The sequence below is a fragment of the Odocoileus virginianus genome, unplaced genomic scaffold (genome assembly GCF_023699985.2).
Source record: "Odocoileus virginianus isolate 20LAN1187 ecotype Illinois unplaced genomic scaffold, Ovbor_1.2 Unplaced_Scaffold_5, whole genome shotgun sequence".
Lineage (NCBI taxonomy): Eukaryota > Metazoa > Chordata > Mammalia > Artiodactyla > Cervidae > Odocoileus > Odocoileus virginianus.
The window spans coordinates 2,716,919-2,735,331 of record NW_027224267.1 but is presented as its reverse complement, the minus strand read 5'-3'; the positions used below and the strand labels follow the sequence as shown (position 1 = coordinate 2,735,331).

Here is an 18,413-nt window from a genome sequence, read left to right as displayed (position 1 = left end):
GAAGTCCGCCGAGGCCGCGGCGCCGCGCACGCGCGGCCCCGGCGCGGCGGAAGTGCAGCGCCGGTGCTCTTCCGGGCGGGTCGCGACCCCCGCGCCTGCGTCGCGGCGTCGGGCGGAAGCTGGTGCGGCTCGCGAGCGGCGGTTGCCGAGTGCACCTGGACGCGCGGGGACCCCGAGCCCTCGGGCCGGCGCCCTCCGCGGGCCGCCGCCATGTCGCTGCTGCAGTCCGCGCTCGACTTCCTGGCGGGCCCGGGCTCTCTGGGGGGCGCGGCCGGCCGCGACCAGACGGACTTCGTGGGGCAGACGGTGGAGATGGGCGAGCTGCGGCTGCGGGTGCGCCGGATCCTGGCCGAAGGTGAGGGCGGCCGCGGCCGGTAGGGCGGCGACTGCGGGGGAGGAGGCCGGCCGCGGGTCGGGCACTTCCTTGTCGGAGGCTCGGGGTCAGGCCGGGCCGTGGCAATCCTGCCGGCGGGTGTGGGCCGACCCCCAGCCAGGGTGGAGGCTAGCCCGGCGGGCGGGACCCCACGCCGCTGGAGGCTGGAGTTTGGAGGCGGGCGGTGCGGCGGGAGCAGGCGAAGCCGTGGCCCCTCTTGCTCCGAGGGCCACAGTGGGTTGGCGGACGCAGGGCCGGCCCCCTGGCAGACAGGCGCTCGGGCGTGGTTGGCCGTAGTCCTGGCTTCCTCAGGTGCGGGGACACACTGTGCGGTGTCAGCTAGCCGCGCTGCCTCTTCGCCCCTGATCGTCCCTCTCCCCGGCTCTGTCTGAGACCCCAGGCGAGTTTCCGCAGGACGAGCCAACAGGTGTGACCGTTGCGGACCTTGCTTGGCAAGCCGGTCAGGGCCGTCTTCGGTACTTCCGCATGCCCTCTGGCTTTCTGAATGTCCTCTTTACTTCACGCAGAGTTTCTCACCCCTGTTGGTGCAGCTCGGCTTCCTCGGCCAGATTTTGCTCCTTTGTCTATCTGGCCCGGCAGATTCCCCTAGCCGTTGCACTTACCAGCTGAAGGCGTGGCTTTGGGGCCGGTGCTGAAGCCGGGCTTACCACCTGATGTCGCACCCTTGGTGCCACCTGTGCTCAGTTTGAGCTTACGAGTGCTGGCTGTTCTAGTGCCCCCCTTCCTAAAGGCCTCAGGTGGTGCTAAGGCCAGAGCACCACCACACACTTTTTCTCCACTGTCAGAAACAGATTTTGGGTGTGACTGGGTGAGAAAATCTCAGGTTCTTCTTTCCGATGTGGAGGCCAGTGTATCTAGTAGTGAGAAGTGTGCCCCCCCCATCAGTTCATTTATTCTGAAAATACCAGGCAAGTATTTTGAATCTTTAAGAAATTCACAGTGCTCAGCACATGGTCTCTACCTTGTGGAAGTTCTGAGACACAGGCTCTGATGACCAGAGGTCAACAAAGTGCAGGGGGCGTCCCCTGGTGGGTATACAGTGGGCTTAGCTGCAGGGCTGGTGGAGGAGGCCGGGGCGGGGGGGCGGGGGAGAGGTGGCTCAGGGGGAGAGGAAGCTCCTTTCAGTGGCTTGACCCCCAGGATGAACAGGGAGAGCGGGCGCCCTAGCCGTGTAGCACTTGTTCCCTTCGTTCTCCCAGCAGGTCAGGAGCCGTGGATTTCCTGCACTTAAACTGAAGTGGTAGCCCAGGGCTTCTGAAGCTCGTGAAGCTGTGTTTGAACTGGGACAGTAGGAAACCTGTATGAAGTCCTTCACATAAAATAGCAACCTTAGGATGTGGGCTGTGGGCTTCCGGTTGTCTTCTATAAATATGGGGAAGGTTCAGTTCAAAACTTTTGGGTACCTATTTGGACAACTGCGGAATTTTTCAGGTTTTCGAAAGGTAGAGTGTAGCCTGTAGGTTCTGGGATATTAGGGCTGAGAGTTGGGAAACAATTGCGTCATCAAATGTACTAATATTCAGTACTTCTGTAATGAAGTAAGTGTTCTCATTGTGGGGTAGTTAGGTCTTCAAATAGTCTCACATCAGTTCATGTTGGGGTTGTCCCAGCTGAGTTTCTCATCAGATTTTGCTCTCAAATGATTTAGGGAGAAAGCATTGGTTTTCATAGCTTTTTGCAATTTATAGCCTGAAATGGGTTGTTGAGTAGAACTGTGGAGCTAGATAGCTTTTCAGAATTTGTTCTAAATTTTCACTTTTTAAGAACAAACGGGCTTCCCTGGTGGCTCAGACGGTAAAGAATCTGCCCGCAGTGCAGGAGACCCAGGTTCGATCCCTGGGTCGGGAAGATCCCCTGGAGAAGGGAATGGCAGTCCACTCCAGTATTCTTGCCTGGAGAATTCCGTGGACAGAGGAGCCTGGTGGGCTGTAGTCCATGAGGTCGCAGAGTCCATGAGTCGGACACGACTGAGCGACTGACGCACACGAAAGCAAAGTGCTGGGAACCCCCTACGTCAGAGCTGCCCGGCTGAGTGACCCGGGGACACTGGTGTGTCCTCCTGCTTGGATGCTGTGTGCTCACGCCTTCTTCCACCAGAAAGGCCGAGAGTGAGGGATTGCTGCTGCTGAGGAGCTCGATCTCAGGGCTCCCAGCTCTGCGGGGCCGGTCCACTGTGTGGACTTGCTCCTGGGGTGGACATGGGCTCTCGGGAGGCGAGCACAGCGGCACAGTGGTGGTGTGGTCTGCGGTCAGATGTCCCGTGAGTTCTGTCAGCCAGCGTGTGTCTGCTCGGACACGTGTGTGCTGGGCGTGGTGTCAGTGGTATTGGATGAACTTACGTGGTCCCTGCACAGAGTCCGTGTTCCCTGTGGGTGATGCGGGCCCGAGGAGGTGTGAAGGCACACGCCCGCCAGCTCCCAGGCTGGGTCCACTCCTGAGGCCCTGCTGCTGCTCCACGGCTCCTGCGGATTTCTTCTCTGCCCGCGGGGCCTGTCCTGACTGCAGAAGGGCATGGGGGTGGTGTGTGATGTGGACTGAGGTGGCCGTGATGGGGGAGAGGACTGGGCCCTCCTCTGCAGAGCCCCACCGCGTGGTGCCCTGGGGGGCTTGTCGGGGGCCGCTGGGCTGTGGTGGCCCCTGCGGACCCCCCTTTCCACTTGGGAAGCGTGGCTGAGCCCTGAGCCCCATGGCTCGCTGGTCTTGTAGTTCTGGTGTCTTTTCTCTTGAGTGTTGGGGTCTTGTCATCCCTGTGTCTTTGCCCTTGACCCTGGGCCTGGAGGCCTGAGTGTGGGGACCCTTCTCTGCCAGGGAGGGTTCCAAGTGGCTGTCTCCTCCCAGATACCGCGGAGCACACAGCCAGCTCTCACCGCAGGGCTGTGGGCTCGGGCGGCTGCCTGTGGCCCCACCTCATGTCCCCCTCAGCTGGCCCTGCCCCTGCATGTGGGCAGCTTCAAGGTTGGCCTTGAATCGTGGTGATGGTGCCCAGTGTAAAACAGTAGTGGCCCCCACAGCAGCACTTGTGGGGCTCCTGGCTACGTGGGGGCGGTCACAGTGCTGGTGCTGAGCTCAGGGCTGCTGGGAGCCTGCCAGGCCGCCAGGGGTGATGGTGGGGCCGGGCGGGAGCCCATGAGAGGCTTGGTCTGAGGGAAGGTGTGGGTCCGTCTCAGCTGTGTTCTGCAGGGAGCGGTATCCAGAGGGAGTCCCGGTGAAAGCAGCTGCTGGCGCGGGGTTGCTGGGGGCCAGCTGGGAGCCCAGTGCAGAGGCTGCTGCACTGCGAGGCCTGCGGTCCTTCCCCAGCACACGTCTGCGGGTGCGTGAAGCGGGCCGGGGAGGTCACCCTGGGCGGGACTCTTCGGGGAGGCGCGCTCCTCCTCCTGCTGTCTGGGTCTGCTCTCCTTCAGGGCACCCCGTCTGTGTGAGCATGCCTGTCCCTGCAGGAGGGTGATGAGCTTGTGTGTAGTGGGGCTCTTGGAATTCTGCTCCAGGGAAGCGTCTGCTTCTCAGCAGCGGTGCTGAGAAAGCGTGTCAAGGTCACCTGACCTGCTTCCCACGCTGCGGCGTCACCCGGCCTGTGGTTTGCTGTCCCACCAGCAGGCCCCACCTCGCCTGGCCCCTGTCTGTGACCCTGCGCTGTGGGAGGGATGGTCCCCCGCCACCTCGGAGGCCCTGCCGGACTCCAGCCGCCCCCACCCTCCTCATTTTAGCGGGTGTAGGGAAAGAGCAATTTAGGATGGTGGGGTCAGCCTCTCGCCCCGTGTTTTGTAAACACGTGGTTATACGGTAGCCGGGCTCACTTATGGCAGTGCGCATGCGCGTCACGAGGCCTCCTGCCCCCCCCCCCTCCCGTTTGGCCATGGGCCACTTTTGGTCTAGAAGCACGCATAAGCCCCACCTGAAAAGCCCTTGCGTCTGCACTGGGGCCACCCCGGAGAGAATAAACGTGTCTCCTGTTCCTGCCGCTCCTGGAGTTTTCTTCCAGCTTCCCTGCTCGCACCTCGCCTGTTCTGGGTTCAGCGAACAGTGAGATACAGCAAGACAGTTGGTGTAGACAGCAGGATACCCAGCGGCAGGGAGGCCTGAGGCTCCAGGGGATGGAGCAAGCTGGCGGCCACCGCAGAGCAGGTGGCGTGACTGGCTGCGGCCTCTCGGCCCGGGCCGCGGCGGCTGGGTGCGCTTGCGGTGGCTTCGTGGACTTGAAGCTCGGCTCCCTTTCCTGCTGCGGTTTGCTGGCCCTCTCCTGCTGTGGACCTTGGTGTGTTTTCCTGTTTGGGATTGTTAAAAATAAAGCTCCCAAGGACATTTTTTACTGTGTGTGCGCGTGTGAATGTGTTTTCCTTTCTTTTGGGTAAAATGCCCAGGAATGGATTGTGGGCTTCTAGTCGGATGGAGGGCTGACTTTACATGAAACAGCCAAACCCTCTCCCCTTGGGCTTTGCCACCTGCTGCCCCACGGCCTCCCCAGTGTGTGAGTGTCCTGACTATACCCGTTCTCCAGGGCCTGCAGTGGCTGAATCTGCATCTTCTCCATGGTACTGTGTTGAATATTTTTTCACCCATTAGTCACTTGTGTTATCTTTTTTGTGTGTGTGAAATGTTTGTTAAAATCTTTTTTCCATTTTTTTCAGGGGGGCAGGAGTTGTGGGAGTATTTTTTTTTTAACTGTGGTATAATGAGAATTTCCTGACTACTTATGGATAAACCTGGGAGTATCTGTTCTAGATCCAAGTCCGGTTTTTATATAACATACATACACAGAGACACACGTGTGTGGGGAAGTGAAGGTAAGCCATTTCTTAATTCCAGAACATCAGTTCAGTTCAGTTGCTCAGTCATGTCTGACTGTTTGCGACCCCATGGATTGCAGCACGCCAGGCCTCCCTGTCCATCACCAACTCCCGGAGTTTACTCAGACTCATGTCCATTGAGTCGGTGATGCCATCCAACCATCTCATCCTCTGTTGTCCCCTCCTCCTCCTGCCTTCCATCTTTCCCAGCATCAGGGTCTTTTCCAGTGAGGCAGTTCTTCACATAACGTGGCCAAAGTATTGGTGCTTCAGCATCAGTCCTTCCTGTGAATATTCAGGACTGATTTCCTTCAGGATTGACTTGTTGGAACTCCTTGTAGTCCAAGGGACTCTAAAGAGTCTTTTCCAACACCACAGTTAAAAACCACCAATTCTTTGGCACTCAGCTTTCTTTATAGTCCAACTCTCACATCCATACATGACTACTGGAAAAACCATAGCTTTGACTAGATGGACCTTTGTCAGCAAAGTAATGTCTCTGCTTTTTAATATGCTGTCTAGGTTGGTCATAGCTTTTTTTCCAAGGAGCAAGCATCTTTTAATTTCATGGCTGCAATCACCATCTGCAGTGATTTTGGAGCCCCCCAAAATAAAGTCTTTTACTGCTTCCCCATCTATTTGCCATGAAGTGATGCGACCCGGTGCCATGATCTTAGTTTTCTGAATGTTAAGCTTTAAGCCAGATTTTTAACTCTCCTCTTTCACCTTCATCAAGAAGCTCTTTAGTTCTTCTCACTTTCTGCCATAAGGGTGCTGTTATCTGCATATCTGAGGTTATTGATATTACTCCCAGCAGTCTTGATTCCAGTTTGTGCTCCGTCCAGAACATACTCTGTCACAACTGTCTTAGCAGCACCCGGCAGGGTATCCCTTTATGTGTTTTATATGCTAGTGGTTGTTTGTTTTTTAACTTTTCCTTTTGAGATCATTGTGGACTTACGTGGAGTTGGAAGAAAAGATGCAGATAGGTCTGGGTACACTGCCTAGTGGCAATGTCTAGAAAAACTGTGGTCACAGCCAGGATTTGAAGTGTCTGTCCCCTTGGGGATCCCTGTGGACACCTGAAGAACATTGGCCTGCCCCCCTCTGTCCTTTGTCCTCTGAAGAGTTCTGTGTAAACGGGATCACGTGCAACCTCTCAGAATTGGCTTCTTTCACCCCGCATGATTCTCTGGGGACCATCCACGTTGCTGTGTCCTCACTTTTTTTGTCTCTGCAGAGCAGTCCATGGTGTGGATATACCATAGTTTGCTCAACTTTCCACCGACTGAAGGATGTCTGGATTGTTTCCAGGTTTTTGACCATTTGAAATAAAGCTGCTATAAACATTCACATACAGGTTGTTGAATGGCTGTGTTTTCATTTTCTGGAATGAGTGCGCAGGTGCTGGGTCACGTGGCAGTTGGTGTCTCGTTGTTAGAAAAGCTGCCGACCTGTCTCTCGAGCTGTGCTGTATGCGCTCGCCCGTGGGCGGAGGGGCGCCTGCCCGTGCTCCGGCGCTGCACCCGCCGTGGGCTGGGTGTGTGCAGGCGGCTTCGCCTTCCTGCCTCTGGGGCTGGAGCCTGAGGCCAGGGAGCTGGCAGGCTCCTAGGGGGGTCTCTCCCCTTGGCTGTCCTCGCTCCCCCTTACTCTGAGGACCCCAGTCGTGTTACATCGGGACCCCAACTTCCGACTTCATTGAACTTCAGTCAACCCCCCGCGCACCCTGTCCCCAGATGCGGCCGTGTCGGGGTTAGGGCTTCACCTCGTGACTCCTGGGGGCCGCAGTCGAGTCTCTGCGTCCCTGCCAGTGTTTCGTGTTGTCTTTGGTGGTCATTCTGGCAGGTGTGTGGTGATGTGTCATTGAGGCTTTAGTTTGCGTTTCCCTAGAAGCTCATGCTTTGCTTATTTTCACCTGCTCATCCTCCCAGGTGAAATGTCTCTTTGTGTCCTCTGCCTCTTTTCCAATCATCTTTCATTGTTGAGTTTTGAGAGCTTCTTGAGTCCTCTGTCCAGTGTGGTTGCCAGGTGTTTTCTCTCAGGCTGCTTGTCTTCTGGCCTCCTGACAGGGTCTCTTGCGGATCCAAGGCTCTAACTTTGATGAGGTCTATTCTATCGCTTTTCGTTCTGGAATCCTGCTTTTGCTGTCTAGTCTGAAAACTTTGAGCCCTGCGTCTCCAGGATTCTCTCCTGTGCCGTCTCGTGGTTTGACGCTTGTATGCTCTGAGTTGACGTGTGAGGTTTAGACTGACGTTCTTTCTGTTGCCTGGAGCTGTCCAGTTGAAAATACCGTCCTTCTGAAGCTGCTTTTGCAATTTGGGCATATTTGTGTGGTTGTGTACAGGGCTCTTCTTTTTTGTTCCATTGATCTACAATCTATCTGTCCACCAGTACCACACAGTCTTCAGTACTGTAGCTATACAACAAAATTGGAAATTTTTTTTTCTGAGTTAGGAAAAATTTTTTTAATGCAGAAAAGTAGAAAGAGTAAGAACAGAACAGACACCTTTGTCCCTGCTATCCAGAATTAATAAATACTAACTTTGAAAATGGATTCCCTCGTAGCCCAGTTGATAAAGAATCTGCCTGCAATGTGGGAGACCCAGGTTTGATTCCTGGGTGGGAAAGATCCCCTGGAGAAGGAAATAGCAACCCACTCCAGTATTCTTGCCTGGAGAATTCCATGGACAGAGGAGCCTGGTGGGCTGCGGCCTATGGGGTTGAAAGAGTCGGACACGACTTAACCACCACCAACCACAACCAAAGTCATCTTTGGTCCCAGATCTTCTCTAGACAGTGAAGCACCACAGATGCTGTAAAGGTTCCGTTGGCCCCCTGCCCCCGCTGCCTTGCTGTGTCTCTCTTTAGAGGCAGCCACCGCCGTGAGCTAGCGCAGTACTTCCTGCTCATCTTTGTACTTCCTCTGCAGGTGCTGTGTTCAGACTTCGTGATCTTGCTGTGGGGGGTGTTAAATGGAAGTGACTGTGTTTCGACCTCTGAAGAGTTTGTTGTGGTGGTCTGCTGGTTTGCTCAGCACACCATTCTGGTTGCCCACTGTGTCCGACACTGTCCTGGGTGCCTGTGATAGCAATGCACACAACTCGGACAACATTTCTGCTTCAAGCTCTCGGCCTAGTGGGAGAGACAGTAAACAGGTATCCAGGTCGAGTCAGGTATCAGAGAACGCTGGGGAGAAGAAACGGGGTGGGGGACGTGGGGGTAGTTCAGGGGAGTGAGGTGAGGGGAGTCGGGCCAGGCCGTGCGGGGCTGTGGCCAGGGGGGCGGCCCCGGGCAGCAGTGGGCTTGATGTCTGAGCAGGCGCGGTGGTACTGGTCTGGCTGCAGCGGAGGCCTGAGGACGGTCCCACGGATCTGGTAGTCCTGCTGAGGTTGCCCTTCTGTCCCGGACGTTTTTGGTGGAGTCCTTAGGAGTGTTTGCTTCATTGTCTTATCATCTGCAAGTAAAAGCAGTCTCAGTTCCTCCATTCTTTATTTTTCTAGCTTTCTTGCACTGTTAGGCTCACCGAAAAAATGTTGTATTGCGGCTCTGAGAGCAGCAGAAATCCTCTCTTTGTTCTTGATCTCAGAGAGGACCTTTAAGTCTTGTGTTAGCAGTTAGTTTTTCGTGGTTGCCGTTTCTTAGATTGAAGAAGTTTCTGCTTCAATTTCTAGTTTGCTGAACGTTTTTTAAAAATTTTACTGTTTTGAAGGATCATGACTGGGTTTTGCGTGTGGGCAGAAACTTTCCTGGTGTCTGTCCCCTTTTACATTGTGTACTGCAGTGACTGTTAGCCTTGCATTCCTGCGTGGTCCTAACGTACTGTCCTCACTGCGTATTGCCAGAATCACTCCTAGTGTTTTCTGATGGTTTTCGATTTCTGTGTTAATGAGTGCTTTTGATCTGTAATTGTATGCTTATTGTTTTCTCTGCCTCAAAAAAGACTCTGGGAACTATTCTCTCTTGGCACAGATTTCGTGTGAGGTTGTTGTACTTTCTTCACTTAAATGTTTGATAGAATTCACCAGTGAAGCCATCTGTTTTTCTGTTTCTGTTTTCTAGATTTTCATTTATTTCCTTTAATCTATTTTTTATATGGACTTATTTGATTTTTTAACAGCTATGTTGAGATAAAAGTGACAGAGTAACTCTGCATATGTGTCAAAACACTGTAAGTATGTTCTATATGTGTGTTAATGTGCGTGTGTGTGTGTGTGTGTGTGTGTGTGTGTATCTATACAGCTGTCACTGTGAAGGTGGTGAACAAACCCATCGCCTCCATGGTTTTCCTCCTCACCCCCCAAGCCACCGCTCATCTGCTTTTTGTTAGTGTGATGACTCTCTTTTCTCTCGGGTCTCCTGTGAATGCGGTCCCGTGTGCACACTCTTTTCCTGCCTGCCGCTCCTCAGCGTGGCTGCTCGCAGTCCTGCTGCTGCATGTCAGCAGCAGTGTGCCTGGTCACGCGAGGGTGGCCGCTCCATCCACTCACCATTGATGGACACGGGTTGTTCCTGCTGGGGCTGCTGTGAACATGCGTGTACGAGTCTTTGTGAGGACGTGTGCATTTCTTTTTCCTGGGTAAATACTCACAATGTGATGGCAGAGCTGTAGAGTTGATGTGCGTTTAGCTTTTGGAGAACTCTCCAGACTGTCTTCCAAAATGATGATACCATCCTGAATTCCTGTGGGCATTGTAAATACGCGTGCAGCTGCTCCACACCTCAATCAATAATTGGTAGGTCGGTCTTAAAATTCTCAGATGTTCTAATAGGTATGTAGTAGATCCTTGTGGTTTAAACATGCATGTCCCTGGTGGATAATGACATTTTTTTCATGTGGTTACTTGCCAGCTGTTTGTCTTGGTTGAGTGTCTTTTTGTATATTTTGCCCCTTAAATAAATGCTGTTGAACTGAACTTTGGATTTTATGTATATTTTCTGGATAGAGGTCCTTTGCCAGATGTGTGATTTGCGAAGTCCAGTTAGGGACTTGTCTTTTCAAGCTCTCAACAGTGTTTCCAAAAACCAGCAAAAACTGTCTTTAATGAGGTCAATTTATCATATTTTTCATTTATGGATCATACTGTTTACCTAATGTAGGGTTTGTCAAAATGGTTGATTTTTTGTATGTTGCTGTTACATCACACAACCTTCCTAAACTCATTCATTATTGATAGTAGCTTGAAGGAGTAGGTATCACCTTGTCTATATAGACAGTCATGTTGTTTGTTGTCTCTTTTCAGTCTGGATGCCTTTTATTTCCTTTCTTGCCTGATTGCACTGGTTGCGCCTCCAGCGTGATACTGAATGGCAGTGGCGAGAACAGGCCTGAGGCCTGCCCTGCCCTGGTCGTAGAGGGAAGAGTCAGGCCCCCACCTCGAGTGTGGTGTTGGTGGAGGGCCTTCCAGAGACGCTGTCATCAGGCTGAGCAACTGTCCTTCTGTTCCCATTTGCTAAGAGTTTTAAATTTCATGGTGAAATTTTCCACTGTAGGAAACTAGAGAAGACTAAGAAGTCAAACTAAAAATAATCAAATTACATTGATTAAACCAACTTTACTTAGTTGTGATGTAGTACCCTTTTTTATAGTTGTTGGGTTTAATTTGCTAACATTTTGTTTTATGTAGAATTAACGATCTGTCAGGAATTCTCTCATCCATGTTTGTGTGTGATACGAGTCACTTGTTTCCAGAGAACTGGCGTCGATTGTGTTGATTTTCCTGCCCTGGTCTCTGTGAACAGGGTGTGTAGAAGGCGGTCACATAAACCAGGGCCACCATCACAGCGGAACACAGACTCCTGGCCACAGTCCAGTTTGTACCTTTTCTCAGTCAAGGTATTTTTACAGCTAAATGTTACATAAAACTGCTGTGTATTTTTCTAATTTTCAGGAGGGTTTGCATTTGTGTATGAAGCTCAAGATCTGGGAAGTGGCAGAGAGTATGCATTGAAGGTAATAAAGGGGACGAGCTTTTGTGGGTTTTCCTGTGTTTTAAAGGTAATAAATTTCTAAGTGACACTGTTTCCAGACGTTTATCCCTACCCCTTTAGTTTATGTTTCTTTTTTACAGTCTGTGTCTGTTTGTTACACTTGTTTCTTCTGCAGTCTTAGAGGACTTGAAAGCTGTGGGTTTCAGCTTTGGGGCGGCCAGGGGAGGGGAGTCAGAGCTGCCAAAGTAAGGGCTCCAGGAACACCAGGCATTTGAAAGCCACTCGTGTAAAGTGACGTGTGCACAGTGTGTCTGTGAGCCGGGCTCTCGGGTGGGGTGCTGGGTGCACTTTGTGGTCTCTCCTGAGACTCTCAGGGGCCCTGCTTAGCCTCAGGGGCAGTGACCGTCATGGGGTTCGGCTGGGCTGGGGGCGTGCACTTGGACTTGGGGGTCCAGAAGTAGACCCACATCTCTCCTTTTCCTCCAGCCTGTTGGGTGAGATGCCTCCTGTTTTTAGTTTTTCTTAGGTTCTTGGATCACAGAGGACCATTTTTGAGGTCCTTTAACCTGTCAGGTTTCTCTGTGGGTCAGATGTTAACACACAGTTAGGCGGGGACAGCCCTCAGATGCACTGTGCGTGCTCGGTGAGAGCAGACGGATAAGGCCCTTAATCTTTCCTCGTCCGTCATTTCCCGCTACAGAGATTGCTGTCCAATGAAGAGGAGAAGAACAGAGCCATCATCCAGGAAGTGTGTTTCATGGTATCCTTTTCCAGGGCTGAGCACGAGCATGGCCCCGTGGGGAGGCCTGCGGCCGGCTGTGGCTGCCCTCGGCTGCCGGCTGCTCGGGGACGCCCCCTCTGTTTGCTTCATTGGACTTGCCTGTAGCCCATGTCTAGTAGGAAGGAGTTTTCTTCCTTGTTCTTTACTCTCAGAGTAATGGTAAGAGATTTATAGCCTTGGGAGCAACAGCATCATTCCTGCCAAGAGGTCTCAAACTGGGGGTGGGCAGCTCCCTGCCTCCGCCCTGCTGCTTGCCCAGTGACCTGATGTGATGCCTGGCTCCTGGCCAGTAGTTCTGCCCTCAGCTCTTCGCCAGCCCTGGCTCCCGTGGGCTCCAAGTTGTTCTCTGAGCAGCCCCCTGGTGCCTTCACCCTTCCCAGAGGGCAGGGGCCCTGGGCGTCCGTGCATGGAGCCTGGATCTGCGGGCTTGTTTGGCTTGGCTCTCCACTCCCACGCGCGTTTCCCTGGAACTGGGGTCTCGCCCTTTGCTGTCAGAATCTGTTCTCCGTCTCAAAGCTCTGTCCACTGTGAGCCTGCCAGCCTCTGGGCCTGAGGGTCCTCACCACGTTGGGCTTCCTGTGGCCTCCTCAGCCTCACCTGCACCACACCCTCTACCTGCCTCCTCACCCAGCCCCTGGCAGCTGTGTGGCCGGTGGCGGGGGGTGGGGTGGGGTTCTTCAGCCTCACCTGCACCACATCCTCTACCTGCCTCCTCACCCAGCCCCTGGCAGGTGTGTGGCCGGTGGCGGGGGTGGGGTGGGGTTCTTCAGCCTCACCTGCACCACACCCTCTACCTGCCTCCTCACCCAGCCCCTGGCAGGTGTGTGGCCGGTGGCGGGGGTGGGGTGGGGTTCTTCAGCCTCACCTGCACCACACCCTCTACCTGCCTCCTCACCCAGCCCCTGGCAGGTGTGTGGCCGGTGGCGGGGGGTGGGGTGGGGTTCTTCAGCGCCGCCCCTTTCCTTGTGTCCAATGTCTTCCTGTCCTCCTGGCTGCCTTCCGCCTGCCCCCACGCTGTTTTTGTGGCTATGCACTCAGATTGCCCTTAGTTGGAGTCAGTGTTCTGACTTCAGTGTCTTAATATTATGTATATATTTGTTTTTAAACATGCAGACTTACGCATTCTCCTTTAACGAGACACCTGCAGAAAAAACTTTCAGGCCACCCAAATATTGTCCAGTTTTGTTCTGCAGCATCGATAGGAAAAGAGGAGTCGGACACTGGGCAGGCGGAGTTCCTGCTGCTCATGGAGCTCTGCAGAGGTGAGGTGACTGCGGCTCGGGACCACCCAGCAGGCGGGACAGCTCCTGGGGTCTCCTCTCCAGAGACGCGTGGTCGTCAGGGAGAGAGTGGCTCCCTGTCTGGTGGGAGCTCTTTGAGTGGGTGTATCCACCCCCTCACCCCCATGCAGGGCTGAGAGCAGAACTGGGGCTGCGGAGGGGCGGCTGGGCTGTCGGGGCCATCAGGCAGCAGGAAGCAGCCGTCGTCGGGAAGTGGCCGGAAGTGGCCCGGTGGGGCCGGGGTGGGCAGGGCCACGGAGGTGGGCGGGGCCGCGGAGACGGGCCTGCAACCTCACCAGCTCAAGGTGGTCGCACTTGCTATGTTCTGAGAGGAAGACTTGTGTCTCCTGACAGCAGTGGGGAGCCGGTGCTTTCTCAGGACTTCTTGGGGCAGAGCGGGCGAGTGGGCGGGCAGTGGTGCCAGGCTTCCCAGGAGAGGTGAGGCTTCTGTCAGCGGCAGAAGCAGGGTCTCCACTTGGAGGGTTGGGCTCCTCTCATCCCACAACTGAACCTCTGCCCTGTGCTGGACCCGTGTGGGCAAGATAGCTCTTAGAGTTGGGCAGGACTTCTGAGGCGTGGCAGGTGTGGAGGACTGGCCAGAGGGCCTGGAACTAGGGCAGGAGCCCCCAGACGCCCTGCTTGTCCATCCGTCACCAGCTGTGCACGGGGCTGCCGTGAAGCCAGGGGAGAGGGGGGGAGACTGAGGCAGGGGGCTCCCCCGAAGGGAGGGAGGAAAGCTCCCCGAGGGGTCACGGCCCCCAGAGGAGTGTCCCAGGAAGAGGACGGGAGCCTTGTGGGTGGGAGTCTTTCTGCGAAGAAGAGCAGAAATGGGGTGCGGTGGTTGCCGGTTTGGGGGGTCTTGGGGACCACAGCCAGGAGTACAGGACCCCCACCCTGAGTGGAGGGGACTGGGACCCCATCCCAGGTGAAGACAGGACCCAGGGTGCGTGATGCTCTTGTCCCAGCAGCGTGGGCCCCTGGGCTCCTGTGGGGACTGGCGTTCGGGGTCCTGTGCGGCACTGGCCGTGCTCGCCGGCGCCTCTCCTGGGCACACACCATGCAGCGTGGGTGCTCAGCTCAGGTCGGGGCCTTCCACGTGGCTGGTGGTTGGCATCACTGTCCTTCACCTGCAAGAAAGCAGTGCCTGCTCACTGAAGCCAGCATCGTGTGTGAGCTTATGAGGCACGCCCTGCACGTTCATGTGCACCCCCGGGAGGCTTCCTGGGATGGCTCTGGGCTCACGGGGGCCTTGTGGCTGTGTGGTGCTGCTCTTTGTTCCATGTTGAGTGGGGCTGGGGGTCCCATAACGTGCGGAGCTCACCTCTGGGAGTGGAGGCAGCCCTGGGCCCTGGACAGGAGTGTGTAGGCGGGACTCTTGGAAGAGGCTTTGGGATGTCTAGGGCAAGAACAGGGTTGGGGGCCCAAGGCAGGTGAGTTGTGGGTCCTGGGAAGCTGGCCCAGCAAAGACAGCACACGGTTGCGGAGGGAGCCCCTGTGGAGAGGGCCAGTGGCCCTGGGCTCCAGCCAGTTCCAGCAGGACTGAGGTCCCTGCGCCACAGAGACAGGAAGGAGCACCTTGAGGCGGGGACCCCTCGGGGTGCAGCCTGGGGTGGGGGCCCAGAGATGGAGGACGTATCCACTGAGATCTCAGGTGAACAGCCGAGGACCGCTGTTAACTAAGGAAGCTCAGCGGTCATTTCCCCAGAGGTGTCTGCCAGAACGTGCACGTTCGGGGTCGTGGTCCTTGTAGCTGCTGCGTCACAAAGGCTCCGTGGTCGGAGGTCTCTGCCGCTGCAGGCAGGCTTCCCCTCCAGGGCTCTGTAACCCCGACTGGGTGCTGGCTGGAGGGCAGGGAGGGCAGCACCACGGCGGGTACAGGAGGGCAGCAGGCCTGGGCACCAGCTTCAGCAGTTCCCTGGTGATGTGAGTTTGATTCTCTTTTAGGGCAGCTGGTGGAATTTTTAAAAAAAGTCGAATCTAAAGGTCCGCTCTCATGTGACACTGTCCTGAAGATTTTCTACCAGACGTGCAGGGCGGTGCAGCACATGCACAGACAGAAGCCGCCCATCATCCACAGGGACCTCAAGGTGAGGCCCCTGCCCACTCTGCCGGCCGTGCTTGCCGCGTGTGGGGGCCGGTGCCCCGCTACCCGGCAGCCCCCCTGCGCTCAGGCTGCCTCCGCTCCTGTCCCCAGCTGGGGGCTCTCACCCACGGGTGAGGGTGTGGACGGTCATGGGCGCGGACCCCTACGTGGAGCCGAGAGGAGGTGACGTCCCCTGGGCTGCTCTGGGCAGGAGGCCTGCCCGCCTGCTGCTAGGCGCTGGGCAGGAGCGCTTGCCCACAGGGCTGTGTGTACCCCTGGTGCACACAGGAGGCTGCCCTTCCTTCTGGGGCCACCAGTGGTGGGGGAGGGGGCTTCGTGGTCACAACTTTGTGTTTTCTTGTTTAATGATGTGTGTTTTTGCTGTGTTTTTAGTCATCAGAGTCCTTACTATTCAGTTAACTGGGTGTCTTTTGCCTTTTTTCTGTTGTCTATTGGTTGGTTTTTTTACATTCTTACAATAGTGTTTTTTAAGTGGAACATGCTACAGATGTCTCCCGTGGTCTGTGGCTTCATTTTAACAATAATCCGGCATCCGAGAAGCCAGGGCCCCAACTCTCACCATGCCTCAGGGTGGCGGCGGGCCCCCTCTACCCTCCCTGGTCTGACTTGCTAAAAGCAGACCCCAGATATGCCCCTTCCTGCCAGGAACCTCCCTTTGCTTCCTGCGTGTCCAGCTGTGGCCAGCTTTCCTGTTTCCTCTTGGGGCATCTTGAACCTGGGGAACAGCACTGTCCTCGGGAGGTGGCGGACCCCTCTCTGGCTCAGGAAGGTAAAAAGCTTGAAGGATGACAGCTCGGCCTGGGCGGGACTGCTCAGCGCCCGTGTGCTGGGTCCGTGGCTGCTGGCGCTGTGAGGGAACCTCTCGCGCTCCCTGTGGTCTGTCCCCGGGGTTCTTGGCCTGGCGCTCCGCGGAGGGGCAGGAAGGGCCTGGGGGCCCCAGATGCGAGTATCGGGCCCGGATGCACGTCCTCCTCAGTGTGGGCTTCCTGTTGCCCCTCGCCTTTCCTCCTGGTGCCGGGTTTGCCTGCCTCACCCTGTCCGTGGGGACCCGGTGTCCTGTGGGGCAGCCCCGTGTCAGTGCTGGCAGGGCAGACCGCGCTCCTGTGGCTGCTCTTTCACTCCCTCGGGCGTCTCTTGTGTTTGGGGTGAGTCGTCTTGGCTCCTTGTGAGGGGTCTTCAGCGCCCGGCCTTGCTGCTCCCCAGCGTATGTATCAGAGCGGGTCCCCCGGACTGTGCAGCTCTTGTCAGCTCTTGGTGTCTCTACCCGAGCCGGGATCCAATAAAGCGAGCCATGTGGGCACCCTGGTTCCCAGCGCCTCTTAGTCACATTCACACTGCTCTGGGGTCTGTTAACCTGCTGCGCATTGTGCCCAAAAGACAGTGTCCGTCCCTTCAGTTAAAAACACCTGATTGCTGAAAAACACAACCGTCATTGGAGCCCTTCAGTGGGTCTCATGGTAACATTGAAGGCCACTGATCACAGATTCAACAACACGTACAATAATGACGGAACGTCTGAAGCATTTCAAGAATTATCGAATGGGACACGGAGTCAGACACAAAGTGAGCAGATGCTGTTGGGAAAAGGCGCCTACAGACTCGCGGGCGTGGGGCTGGCACAGACCTGCCTATGTGAGAAGCTCAGGGAAGTGAGGGTGGCCTGTGATTGTTTGGCTCAGAGTTTCGGCTTCTGGTTAGAGTGGCCGTGACCCCTGCTCCAAGAGAGGGCTGACAGGCTGGAGACGTCCTGGCTGCTGGGTTGGTAAAGGTGCTCCCAGTCTGGGTCACGGAGTCCTGGTCTCCTGACTTCGCAGCCACTGGAGAGTAGAGCCCCCTGGGGCGAGTGGGCTGGCCGCGGGGCCTGGCTCCCGCGCTGCGGGCAGGTCTGTGCCCCCCTGTTCGGAGGAGAGTCCAGGTCCCTGTTCGATGCAGATTTAAGGTCTCATTTATTCACAGTTTCTGAATAAGAGGTCTTCCGTGTATCTTTTGTTAGGTTTCTTCCTCAGTTATTAATGTGTTTGGTGACTTTTAATTGGTATGTTAATTTTTTTTCATCTTTTAAGTTTTCTAAAGGTTTTTATTGTATATATCTTATATATATTGTATATATCGTATATTACTAGCTTATCTTTGATTTGTGGTGGATTTTACCTTCCGTTTGTTTATGTGACTGTCCCGTTTTAAGGTACACACACTGATTTTGGTCAGAAAGGAGTGTCCCCTTTGCCCAGAAGACTCCCTGGCCGGTCTGCCCTTTGGGCCCCTGCCCACCCAGCCCCCTGCTGTCCACAGTGCAGCCTGCAGCCCGGCCTCACAGACTGTTTCCTGGAACTTTGCAGGTTGAAAACTTGCTGCTTAGTAACCAGGGGACCATCAAGCTGTGCGACTTTGGCAGTGCCACGACCATCTCGCACTACCCAGACTATAGCTGGAGTGCCCAGCGCCGGGCCCTAGTGGAGGAGGAGGTAAGTGTGGCCGCCAGGACACCACCGCCTACCATACCTGCTCTGGCTGGCTCTTCCCTTGCTTTTTTCTTGATGTGGCAAAGTATGCAATGTAAAATTTCCCGCCGTAACCATTTTTAAGCGTGCGGTCCCCTTTTAAAACGTGGCACTTTAAAGCATCATGTAAAAACCTGCCTTCAGGGTGGTCCGGCAGGTAACCACAGGAGCTCCCCGGGGAGACTGGTGGGCGAGTTCACGCCCCTGTGAACAGCAGGTGGCACTGAGTGGGCACAGACGGCCCCTGCTGGGGCAGCCGTCTGCACACTCACACTGTGCTCTTGCACTGGGAGCACGTGCTCACAGACGCGGTCCCGGAACCCGCACCAGCAGAGCACAGCATGAGACCAGCAGTCAGGGCCGCCACAGGCAGCGCCCGTCCCCGCCGCCGCGCTGCACTCTCCCTGGAGACCGCGCTCACTGGGGGGGCACCTGCGCCTCGGGGCTGCAGATGCGTCCTGCCTGGGGCCTGGTCTGCAGCTCGCCCTGGGGCTCTGGTCACAGCACCTGGAGCGGGTCCTGCAGCCTGGTGACCCCTGCTCGCCACGCACCCTCTTCCGCTGTTGGTGGTTCACGAGGACTCCTGGGTGGCTGCCGATTCTTCGCGTCCGTGGTGCTGGCCCCATATACCCAGCGCGCTT

General features: G+C 55.6%; 1 protein-coding gene across 4 annotated transcripts in view; it reads left to right on the top strand.

The window, feature by feature from the left end:
- The first annotated feature begins 94 nt into the window (after positions 1–94).
- Positions 95–18,413, top strand: part of GAK (cyclin G associated kinase) — a 48,054-nt gene continuing 29,735 nt past the window's right edge. For 2 of the 4 annotated variants that reach the window (XM_020899451.2, XM_070462492.1), the window contains exons 1-6: positions 95–355; positions 11,067–11,128; positions 11,807–11,866; positions 13,035–13,149; positions 15,112–15,254; positions 17,611–17,736. In XM_020899451.2, coding sequence (XP_020755110.2) covers positions 211–355; positions 11,067–11,128; positions 11,807–11,866; positions 13,035–13,149; positions 15,112–15,254; positions 17,611–17,736 — 651 coding nt within the window. In that variant the 5' untranslated portion in view covers positions 95–210. Of the gene's footprint in view, positions 356–8,125; positions 8,352–11,066; positions 11,129–11,806; positions 11,867–13,034; positions 13,150–15,111; positions 15,255–17,610; positions 17,737–18,413 lie in introns of those variants that run through there. The other 2 variants (XM_070462493.1, XM_070462494.1) reach the window with 2 other exon arrangements.